Source organism: Hyaena hyaena, unplaced genomic scaffold, assembly GCF_003009895.1.
Source record: "Hyaena hyaena isolate Hyena2069 unplaced genomic scaffold, ASM300989v1 scaffold_35, whole genome shotgun sequence".
In the NCBI taxonomy this organism is placed as follows: Eukaryota; Metazoa; Chordata; class Mammalia; order Carnivora; family Hyaenidae; genus Hyaena; species Hyaena hyaena.
In genome coordinates, this window is record NW_024080667.1 from 1,910,065 (window position 1) to 1,922,088 (window position 12,024).

The 12,024-nt window shown below is 46.3% G+C and overlaps 1 protein-coding gene across 1 annotated transcript in view; it reads left to right on the forward strand.

Moving 5' to 3' along the window:
* Window positions 1-3,242: 3,242 nt before the first annotated feature.
* Window positions 3,243-12,024, forward strand: part of DDI2 (DNA damage inducible 1 homolog 2) — a 29,025-nt gene continuing 20,243 nt past the window's right edge. The window contains exons 1-2 of the mRNA XM_039228975.1: window positions 3,243-3,582; window positions 11,466-11,595. Of these exons, the coding sequence (XP_039084906.1) occupies window positions 3,445-3,582; window positions 11,466-11,595 (268 nt within the window). The 5' untranslated portion in view covers window positions 3,243-3,444. The remainder of the gene's footprint in view (window positions 3,583-11,465; window positions 11,596-12,024) is intronic.

Below are 12,024 nucleotides of genomic sequence, written 5' to 3' on the forward strand. Positions count from 1 at the left end.
AAGGCTCTACATGAACTGGTGCCTTCTTCCTTTTCTCATCTCATGTAACACTTTCTCTCCCACTTACTCCAGCCCCACTAGCCTCTTTTCTTCTCACAAGATGCTAAACTCCTTCTAGGCTAGTGGCCTTTGCATTTCCCATTTATTCTGCCTGAGAACTCTTCCCTTAGGTGGCTGATTTCGGATTCCTCAGGTCTCAACTCAAATATCATCTTCTCAGAAACATCTTCACTGAACTATCCTATCCAGTGTTCATGCCACATTTCTTTTTTCTTTATAAATTTTTTAATGTTTATTTTTTAATGTGTTTTATTTTATTTTATTTTATTTTATTTTTATTGACACAGAGAGAAACAGAGCATGAACGGGGAAGAGAGAGAGGGAGATACAGAATCAGAAGCAGGCTTCAGGCTCTGAGCTGTCAGCACAGAGCCTGATGCGGGGCTCAAACTTATGAACCGCAAGATCATGACCTGAGCCAAAGTCGGCTGCTTAACCGACTGAGCCACCCAGGTGCCCCTTTAATGTTTATTTTTGAGAGAGAGACAGACAGAGAGTGTGAGTGTGGGAGGGACAAAGAGAGAGGGAGACATAGAATCTGAAGCAGGCTCCAGGCCTGAGCTGTCAGCATGTAGGGCTCGAACCCACAAACTACAAGTTCATGACCTAAGCTGAAGACAGATGCTTAACCACTGAGCAACCCAGGTGCCCCTCACACCATATTTCCATCCTTAAGTTGCTCTCTATGACATCACCCTATTTCTTTCTTTCTTTTTTTTAATTTTGTAATGTTTTTTATTTATTTCTGAGAGAGAGAGAGAGAGAGAGAGAGAGAGAGAGTGTGAGCAGAGGAGGGTCAGAGGGAGAGGGAGACACAGAATTGGAAGCAAGCTCCAGGTTCTGAGCTGTCAGCACAGAGCCCGACGCAGGGCTTGAACCCACGAACCATGAGATCATGACCTGAGGTGAAGTCGGACGCTTAACTGACTGAGCCATCCAGGCACCCCAAGAAAGAATTCTTGAAGACGTCTTTGGTGCCAAAAGGTGATTTTATTAAAGCATAGGGACAGGACCCATGGGCAAGGAGTGCTGCCACCTGGGGACCATGAGAAACTTGGTATATACTTGGGAGTTGGGAGAGATCAAGTCAAGGGGAAGTTTCCAAAGGGATTTTCATATGCTAAAGAAGACTCACAGGATACTGGAGGCCTAGCTATTGTCAAGCTAAGGTTGTTTTTCCCTCTAGCAAAGCACTAACATTAAGACAGTAGGGAGATGTTTTACTCTGACAGCCTCAAGTATTTGTCAATGGGCTGTAGGTTATAAGGACATTTAGTTTTATCTGCCATTTCCTTCTGCCTTTGTTTTCCACATCACCCCACATCAGCCCACATTGAGCTCTGCACTGGGTGTGAAGCCTGCTTGAGATTCTCTCTCTCTCTCTCTCTCTCAAACACTCCCCTTTGCTCTCTCTCAAAAAAATAAAAGTAAAAATACATGGAGGGACATACACCGATCTCTTAATAGAAGGAATGTTATGGACACATTGTAGAACATATAAGATGGAAGATACTGTTGTGCCCATCTTTGGAAAAAAAAACCAAAAAACTCCGTCACACGTGGGCACCTGAACACCACTAGAAAAATAATGTAACAGAAAAATGAATCAATTCATGATTCCAACCTCAGCTGAATCCTTGACACCACCCGGCAATTCTACATCACTTCTCTGTTCAACTCGCTTCAATGTGCAAGGGTTATTTCAAGTCTTCTCTGCTGTAGTAGGCGCTATGTAGGTTTCATCTAACACCCATTGCGGAAACCATTTCTCTTGCCCATGTCCTTTAATGAGGTGAGGAAAGCTGAACACTCACTTTCCTAGCCTTGTGTGCATCTATGTGGCACAGATCTGGCCAGTGAGATGTAAGCGTGAGTCTGTTTATAGGCAGGGCTGCAGGACTCTGGGCAAGCTCTTGCCTCGAGCAAGAAAATGATGCATGGGGTAGAGGCAGCCAGCCATATTGTGTCTCTCAGGGGAAGGACCAAAAGATTTACAGAAATACAGGCCCCGGTATCATTGAGTCATGGAACAGATGTGGCTGTCTACCTCCAGGCTTCCTAACCTGTGAAAGAAACAAACCTTTCTTTGCTTACATCACTGATAGTCAGGCTTTCTGTACCTGATACAACCACTCTTCTCAACCCCTTGCTCCTCTACTTTTTATTCTCCACAGATGACCCTCCCTCCTCCACCGAGGAAAGTCTTCAGCTGGTCATTGACTTTCTGGCCACCAAACCTACCTACTTACCCTCATCCGTAGCCATCCTATTTCCTCCCTCCCTCCCTGTTGTAATAGAAGAGGGGTCTCCACTCCATGGATAGGGAGCAAACGGGTGGTGAACAGGGAGATACCATGCTTGCATCCGTTTTGGTTTTCTGACGAATCCTCACGTTCTGGGCCTCTATCCACGCCTCAGCTCTGTGGCCCCAGACAGGCCGTTACAGTAGAAAGCACTTCCTGGAGTGGATTCTAAGCGGTGCCCAATATCGCCAGGTCTAGGAAGGAGACAGCCCAAATGGAGGGAAAACTGTCCAAGGCAGGGGAAGGGAGCCTTGGAGGCACCCCAAGTCCCAAGGTGGCTGGAAGCGGAGTGCAGGAAGGGCTCAGGGGCGGGGTCTGGAGGAGAAGGCAGGGGCCAGAGTAAGCTGGCTGTATAGACCAGGCAGATTATGATTTTGGTTTTAACCCTAATCATCATAGGACAAGAAGTGGATTAATCCCTCTGAGCCTCAATTTCTGCTACGTAAAATACATTTTAGAACTTTCTGTTTAGTTTTCAGTCTCCTACACCAGCCTGAGAGTCCCTTCAGGAAAGACCCCTATTTTTACGCATTTTTGTATGCACACGGAAGGGGCTTCATAAATGCCTGTCGGATGAATGAGGTTGTGGAGTCATCCCCAGACCTCAGCTATTAAACCACTCAATTAGCACATTTTTGATTCTCATTGCTCTCCTCTCTCCCTTTTGCTCGCCCTTCCGCCCTCTCCCTTCCCAAGCCCCGCCCATCCTCGCCCAGCTTCCCGCCTCCCTCTTCCCGGCCCGCCCCTTCGCCGCGTCGCGATGGCAGAGACAGCCAGGCGGGCTTTACGGCAGCCGCGTTGCGGCGGGGCGGGGCGCCGGGCGGCCGGCGCGCTTGGCGGCAGCGGTGGGAGGCAGGCCGGCAGGCAGGCAGGCAGACGGAGTCGCAGGCGGGTGGCGGCGGCCGTGCTTGGTAGTGAGGGCGGGAGGGAGTGAGTCACTGAGCGTGTGTGAGGGAGGGAAGGAGCAGGCGGGCGAGCGAGCAGCCCGCCGCCGTCCGCCCGCAGCACCAGCCAGGCCCCGCCACCGCCCCGCAGCCCAGCGCCGAGGCCGGGCCGAGCCGAGCTGGGTCGGGCCCGGGCCATGCTGCTCACCGTGTACTGTGTGCGGAGGGACCTCTCCGAGGTGACCTTTTCCCTCCAGGTCGACGCCGACTTCGAGCTGCACAACTTCCGCGCGCTGTGCGAGCTCGAGTCCGGCATCCCCGCAGCCGAGAGCCAGGTACGCCGGGCAGCGAGCGGGGTCTCTCTCCAGGGCTAGCCCTCCAGCTTTGGGGTCTCACGCCCTCCCTTTGCTGTTGGTGGGGAATTGGGGGTGGGGGAGCAGGATGGCCTCTCCCAGCTCGCCCCCGCGTCCGGGAGCGAGCTGGAATCGGTAGCTGCCCCCACACACTCCGAGCGCGGGGTGGGGTGCCATGGGAGGGAGCGGGGAACCCGACCGCAGACGCACCCACTGCAGCCCGAGGGGCGCGTGGAGTGTTGGGCGGCCCGCCCCATCTTGGGGCTCTTCGGCCCCTTCTCCCCTAATAATCCTGAGTTTGGGGTGTTGGGGACCGGAGAAGCAGCTCCAGGTTTGCAAGAGTTCATACATTCTACTTCCCCAACCAGAAATACCAGTTTGGATCGCTGTGGTTAGGTGGATGTTCATCTGGTTTTCTGGAGACAGCTCCTGCTTAAGCAAACGTAATTTACCTTTAAATGTAGACGTTTGCACTCGCAGTGAAGGAAAAAGTTTGAGGCTTGCATTCCCTTGTTTTGAGGCATTTGGAAATGCCCTCTTCCCTTTTCCCTACCACATGGCATTTCTGATTAAATTCTTAAAAAAAAGGAAAAAAAAGGAGGAGGGGTAGTTATTAGTTCAATTCAAGCTGTTTGAGTCTCTGGTTTCCTCGCTGGTAGTAGGCCAGAATCCCTCTTTTTTTCAGGCCACGATTCAAAGTTTGGGTGGGTTCAAAGTTCAGCGCTTTATGAAGATATTTTCGTAGAAATGGCCTAGTATCTTCTCGGTGTGATTTGCTTGTTTCATTTCCCTACCATGCTGTAAGGAAATTCAGCTGCTCTTCCATTTATGTGAAATAAGCAACATGATTTATTCTCAAAATGCCCCGAGCTGCCACCAGACAGAATTTGTGACGATAACTCTGGCCTTTACACTAAAACATTTAAATCTTGATAAGTGGACCTTGGAGAACATGATCTAAACATTAAGAACATTACAGAAGTCCTCCAGGGCCCCAGAATGTGAATCTTGATTTTCTCCTGCAGTTATGAAATACTTCTAAAAGCTATTGCCCAACTGCAGCCTGTTCTGCCCTGTATTATGATAAACAAGTGCGTCAATATTTTGTTCAGAAGTGAGTATGATTCCTTTACACTGTGTGAACTTTAGAACCTTGGCATAAAGAAAATGTTTCAGGATGCAAAGTGTCACCCAGATAACACAAACTGACGCTACAGAAGCTACAAAGAGATCAGTAAAAGGGATTCTTTTGCAGTTTTTTTCTATAAACCGAGGAACCGGTTCCCCCTCACGGGAAAAGCTAGGAAAGGACAGTTTACAGAGGAAGATAAACACAACCCTGGAATTTTTTGGCATTTTCGGTTGTTCTCTATCCTCCGTTCTGTTACCCTGGTTAGAGTCACCAGCAGGTGGGGGAAATAAAAAATGAAGATGTAAATTGGTTTTGTTCTTATCTGGCCTCGGGAGAAGATGAAAAGTGGCATGGCGTCTCTTCCTGCCCTTTTTGAGCTGGGCTGTAGCAAATTTAAAGGAAGGGACCTGGAAAAGATAGTCCATTGCATGCTCCAGGCAGGCACCGGCCTCTCTTAGCTCAGGATGTTAGGAGTACCTCACTAATGAACTGGTAGGCTAACTCCACGAATTCTTATTCACTGGGTCACCCTTTGGGCATTTACCTCCTCCCAGGCCAGATTAGCATATGGAAACCTGGGCTCCTGTCTTCTCAAGCCTGCACCACCCAGCCTGTAAACTGCTCCCCTATTGCAAGTTTGTTCCGTTGGCTCCATTGTAACCTAACACAGTATCTATTTTAAGATGTCTGGTGGTCGGCTGTCTTTTCAGTTGCTTGCCTTGCCCATGAGGCAGGAACAGGATCCACCCTAGACACACACTTGAGTCATTTCCGTTCACCAAATCATAACGGTAAACATCATTATAGTTTTACCTACAAATACATCACTTAACTTGAGGCTCCCACCCCCAGCGCCTCACCTCCCAGCTTCTCCCATATTCCTCCCCTTCCTTCCCCTTCTAGTCCTGGTCTCTCTCCCTCACTCTTGTTTACCTTATCTGTTCTCATTTCTTCACCTCCATTTCTAAAGGGAATTTCTTTTCTTTCTTTTTTTAATGTTCCTGGCTGTTTCCTGTCACAGTCTGTCCAAACCACTGATCCCCAAACTTTTTCAGTCAGGTTTCCCTTTGAGTACAGTGTTTTGGAACATACATCTTTTTTTTTTTTTCAATATTTTTATTTATTTCTAGGAGAGAGAGAGACAGCGTGAGCAGGGGAGGGTCAGAGAGAGAGGGAGACACAGACTCCGAAATAGGCTCCAGGCTCTGAGCTGGCAGTCAGCACAGAGCCCGACGCGGGGCTCGAACCCACTAACCGCGAGATCATGACCTAAGCGAAAGTCGGACGCTTAACCGACTAAGCCACCCAGGCGCCCCGGAACATACATCTTTGCAATATATATAATAAATTAAGAACATGAACTAATGTTATATGCGTTATATATATGCACATATATGTATAGAATAACTGGAAACATAAGTGGTACAGTGTATGTGAAATAATAACCTTATGTACCTTATAAACAGCCATAGAGTAGAATTTAAGGAAGGATGAACTAAAATAAATGGAAATGAAAATTCTAATAACTTTTCTGTTCCTACATCTTTAAAGAACTGTTTTTGCATGCCTGCCCCACATTGGGGATCACTGGTCTAAAATTCAGACTTTCATATCAGTATCAGTGGTGCATAAGTGTGCACTCGGAAAGGACGTTACCTTTTAACAGCTCTAGTCTGATTATAGTAGTTCTAATGCGATGATAACAAATTTAGAATAGAAACGATCTCTACTTGTACATGTGATTAAAGCTGGGTTCATTCCATCTCCTAATACAAGTGTGGGCTTGGAAGCCGGGCATAGCTCTGTTTGATGCTTTGATGCAGACTTGGCTGGGCAGACTTCAAAGAATTATCAGAACTTTGCTTCACTTTAAATTAATGTCTTTGTATTTTTGAAACATCATTATAATTTACCCCTGTAGATAGCATGTAGTAAAAACGTGTGCAGAATGTGTATGGACTCTCAAAAGGCGTATTTAAATGCCAAATAATAGCAGTAACTGTATGATCCCGGAAAAGCAGCTCCATACACAGCATGATTTGTGGTTTGTGAAACACTATTTTAAAGCAGTAGAAACTGAAATTTTCTATGGTAGCTGGTTTTGACATATTTATTTTGCAGGTAATTTTTATGTATTTTTTTTCTGATGAATACTATGTATTTATTATAGAGAATTTGTAACTTCTAGGAAAAGGTAAGGAGAGAATGTTACTTACTACCATATCCCCCCAAAATAACTGCAGTTTACTTTTTAGTGTATTTTTCCCCTAAGCTTTCTTCCTTTTATATGGTTAAAATGTAACCTTTAGACATGATGCCCTGAAGTGTACTAACAGTTTCAATTTTCTTTGTTCAGTCAAAGCTACATTGTCAGCATTTTCCCATTACATTTCAGATTCTTCAAATTTATAATTTTAACGGCCGCATAATATACTATCATATAGATGTATGACAGTTTATTTAAAAAATTGCCTATTGCTGGGCATTTGAATCGGGGAAAATTAGAAGCAGTTATTAGTAACATTTTCATGGATATCTATGTACGTAAGGCTTTGTCTCCATTTCTGATTTTCTCAGGATGTATTCTTTTTTTTTAATTTTTAAAAATGTTTTTTATTTATTTCTGAGAGAGAGACAGCGCATAAACAGGAGAGGGTCAGAGAGAGAGGGAGACCCAGAATCTGAAGCAGGCTCCAGGTCCTGAGCCACCCATCAGCACAGAGCCCGACATGGGGCTTGAACCCACGAACTACGAGATCATGACTTGAGCCCAACCAACTGAGCCACCCAGGCGCCCCTCTCAGGATGTATTCTTAACTATGGAATTGACAGGTCTTTTTTTTTTTTTTTTTTTTTTTAATGTTATATTTATTTCTGAGAGAGAGAGAGAGACTGTGAGCAGGGGAGGGTCAGAGAGAGAGGGAGACACAGAACCTGAAGCAGGCTCCAGGCTCTGAGCTAGCTGTCAGCACAGAGCCTGACGCGGGGCTCGAACCCACGAACCGTGAGATCATGACCTGAGCCCAAGTCTGATGCTCAACCACTGAGCCACCCAGGCACCCTGACAGGTCTTTCTGAAAGGCTTTTAGTAATTGTTGCCATGTTGTTTTCCAGAAGGGTTGGAAAAGTCAAGCTATTGCAGGAGATGTGTATGTAGATCACTTGGTATATAGTAGACTTTCAATGAATAATAGATAAGAATAGGGAGTCATTAAGATGTGAGTCCAAAGATTTTGTGGCCAGTTGATGGCCCTTATTGCTAGAAACGTATTGTTAGGATTTGTGTTGATTGAAGACGAGAAGACATTGGACATCATGCTTAATGATGGAGTTGATGGTCTTGGACTTTTTTAATTAGTCTATTGTTACATGTTGATTAAGATTAGAATTCAGTCTCTAGGGTGCCTCCTTGGGAGTTAGTACTAGCAGGTGTTCCAGTTTTGCAACTTAAGACTTGTAGCTGTTTAAATTGTCCTCTTGGATGTTCTTATAACTGGCAAAACTAGAATTTTTAGTTTTGTGGCCTTTGAGTTGGATATTATGGTGGAAAGCACCACCAGTGCCTAACCGAAACTCCTTTTGTATTGCGTGGTAAAAATGGGACACCACTGGTCTGATGATACACTCCTGTTGAGCTGGAAAATCATTCAGATTTCTTCTAGGACGTAAGCTGTAAAATAATTGTCTTCCTTAGACTCTTAAGCCTGTTTTAACAAAAAGAAATCCGTTCTTTGTGGCAATTAGAATTTCAGCTAAGCTTTTGTTTATTTCATTTGTGTCCTTGGACTTAAAATGGAATACGCCTGCTGCTTTGTCAGTGTGAAGAATGTTTTGCTCCTCACCCACATTCTTCAGTCTAGTATTTTTAGGAAATGGGGCAGATAGCAATATTCCACATTCCATATATGTGTTTGGTGGTAGTTATTACCAGGATCTTAAATTTTTATTGTTAGATCAGGCCGTCTTTATTTATTTAAAAAATTTTTAAATGTTTACTTATTTTGAGGTGAGAGAGAGAGAGCATGCATGGGGGAGTGGCAGAGAGAGAGACAGAGAAAGCTTGAGTCAGGGGAGGGGCAGAGAGGGAAGAGAGGAAGAATCCCAAGCAGGCTTCACACTGTCAGTGCAGAGTCTGATGTGGGGCTTGATCTCACAAACCATGAGATTATGACCTGAGCCCAAGTAGGAAGCTTAACTGACTGAGCCACCCCAAGCGCCCCTCCTACTTCTCTTCTTAATAGTTGTGTAGCCTCAGGTCACTGAGCTCTCTGTTTCCCTGTCCATAAAATGGGATGAATAATGACCACCTGGAGATGAGAGGGTGTTGGATGAGGCCGGAGACTGTGGGAACCCATTCGGATAGAAGTGCATGCTGTGGTGGTGTCTGCTGTTGTAATGTGGCCCTCCAGGTAGCACTGCCAACCTGAAGACAATTCAGTGAGGTGCTGGATGGGAGGAGCATTTTGATGCAGCTGAGTCTGATTTTCTGTTGTAGATTAATGTTCTTTTATAAGTATGGTTAGAATGTGTCAACTGATTGTTTCTCTAAATATACTGATAGTTGGAGTTTCTGGACCTGCAAGATTAAGGAGTGGACCATGGACCACTTGGTACCTTTGTTGTGGTGGCTTCACGGTGTTGATACCGCCTTGTGAGAGCCGCCTGCGTGGTGTTTCTGCTGGCATGCCTCCTCTTGTGTGGTGCACACCTCAGCTGTGACACTCGTCACTTAGGATGTGTTTCCCCAGCAGTCCCACAAGTAGGGTACGGCTCTCGGGTTGTATATTGCAAACAGTGTGCGTTGATTCTGTCGTACTCCCCCCATGCGATGTGTGCTTCAATGAGGGAGAATAGCGGGGTGTGAGTGGATAGGTGGAGTGACAGTTGCCATCGGCTGGAGCATAGTTTAACTTTGCAGGTTGAGGGTAAGAACTAACAATACATTTTCTCATCGTGTATAGAACTTAGGAAGTGTAATCGGCCCTACGACCTCTGAAGTCCATTTTTTGTGCCCCCGCCCCCCCCGAAGTATTTGGCTTTGGAAATCCAGTTTCCTGTTGGTTTTGTTTCTCATGTCAGGACAGATTCTGAGAGCAGATACGACAGATCATTTTTCCCGGCAGAGATCTGTATTTTTCAGGTTGTGTGTCAGGCAGTCTTACTGCCAAAGCTTTGAGGACCCATGAGGAAGCACTGTAAATGCTAGTGTGGCAGACAGACCTGGAAGGGATGCTGTAGCGATTATGTAGCCCCAGCTACTTGCTTGGCAAACGGAAATGTGAAGCCAGGGCTAGCGGAGGGACGCGGCCCCTGTCAGAGCCAGGACAGGACTCAGGTTTCCCAGCTTGCACGTGGCCTGGTGCACAGCACATCGTTCAGAAGGAAACCTTTCAGAGTCCGAGTTTATTCGGAATCCCCCTCTGGAGTATGTCGCAGTGCAGGGTAGGTTTTATGTTCCTTCGTGGTAAAACTGTAGTGTGCCCTTTCCTCGCTGTTCTTCCTACAGCACGGTGTTTCATCTGCGTTTATGCTCTCAGGTTTTCTTCAGTGTTTGCGCATCATAAAAAATGTTTTTATTACTAGTACATCCCTGATCCAGTAGAACAGAAGGAAGGATGCAGAACAGGTGGTATTTGGAAAAACTTTTAGACTTGCCAGCGTGCAAGTTCATTTAAAAATGGACACATTGGGATGTCATGTACAGCTTGGTGTCTGTAATTAACAAGACTGTATCCCATACTGGAAAGTTGCTAGGAGGGTAAACGTTAAAAGTTCTTGTCGCAAGAAGAAACCAAGACATTTGAGATAGGGCGAGCAAAGCAAAGTCCTGTCCTCAAGTAGCTTACATTTTAGTGGAGAAGAAAGACAGTAAAGAAATGGATACTTAAGGGGCCCCTGGGTGGCTCAGTTGGTTAAGCGGCCTACTTCGGTTCTGGTCACGATCTCCCACCCCGCGTTGGGCTCTTTGCTGACAGCTCAGAGCCTGGAGCTTGCTTTGGATTCTGTGTCTGCCTCTCTCTCTCTCTCTCTCTGTCTCTCAAAAACAAATTAACATTTAAAAAAATTTTTAAAGAGAAATAGATACTTAATATGAGAGATGAGAGTACATTTTAAATAGGGTGATTAGTGAAGAGCTCTGGAAAGGTTATGTTTGATCAGAGACCTTAAAAAAGAACGGTGGCGGGGGGGGGGGGGGGGNCGTTCTAGAGAGGGTAGACTGGATTGGGCGATTGCTGTGATCCAAGAAAAGGATGTCGTCTGACCCAGGGGGACAGCCATGGGCACTGAGCAGGAGGGGGGGGGGGGGGGGGGGGGGGGGGGGGCATCTGGCCGGCTCAGTCAGTAGAACATGCAGCTCTTGATTTTAGGGTGGTAAGTTCAAGCCCCATGTTGGGCATAGAGCTTACTTGAAAAAGAAATGGCTGTGGAAAGAACATTTCTCAGGTAGAGAGAAGAGCAAGTGAAACAGTCCCAAGGGGGAAGTTGATCACATTATTTAGGGAACAGCAATTACGGTATGAGATGAAGTCAGAGGGGGAGTCAGGGACCAAATTGTTGGACCCAGCAGGTAACAGGAAGGATTTGGGCTTTTGTTTGCAGGTGTGATGGGAAACCATTGTAGGGTTTTGAGCACGGACTGACATCTGATGAAAAGGGACACATACGTAGTCTTCCTGCTTTGTGCCATGTTATTTCTCAGTGCTTTATACTGTGAAATCTTTTCTGGTTGTAGATCGTTTATGCTGAAAGACCCCTCACAGACAACCACAGATCGCTGGCTTCCTACGGCTTGAAAGACGGGGACGTTGTGATTTTACGACAGAAGGAGAATGCAGACCCTCGACCTCCAGTGCAGTTCCCAAGTAAGGCATCCCTGATCAAGCATCAGAAGATAGCATAACGCAGCGGGTCTGAGCTGCGGACCGGCTTCGGGTGCAGACTGCGGGGTCTACTTCCCTACGGCCATTTCCTTAGCTCTGAGAATAGCGCAGCCTTCAGCACACAGCATGCCCTCGATAAATGTTCGCTTCCTTTGTGATCAATGAGAACTTTATCCTGGGGAAGGACTTAAGAGGCCACCTATGCCGGTGATTCCTGACTGACTTTGGCTGCTCTGTGTCTGGCCCGCAGCTAGTAGGCCTGAGTGGAGCATTTTAGTCAGCCAGGCACTTGCATGCACATTGCACGGGATCTCAGCATGGTTATAGGGGAAGAGCTTCCTCTTTATAATTTGTTATCGTTAACAGACGAAGCTCCAATTTTAAGTAATGTCTTCAGTGTTACATGGCTAG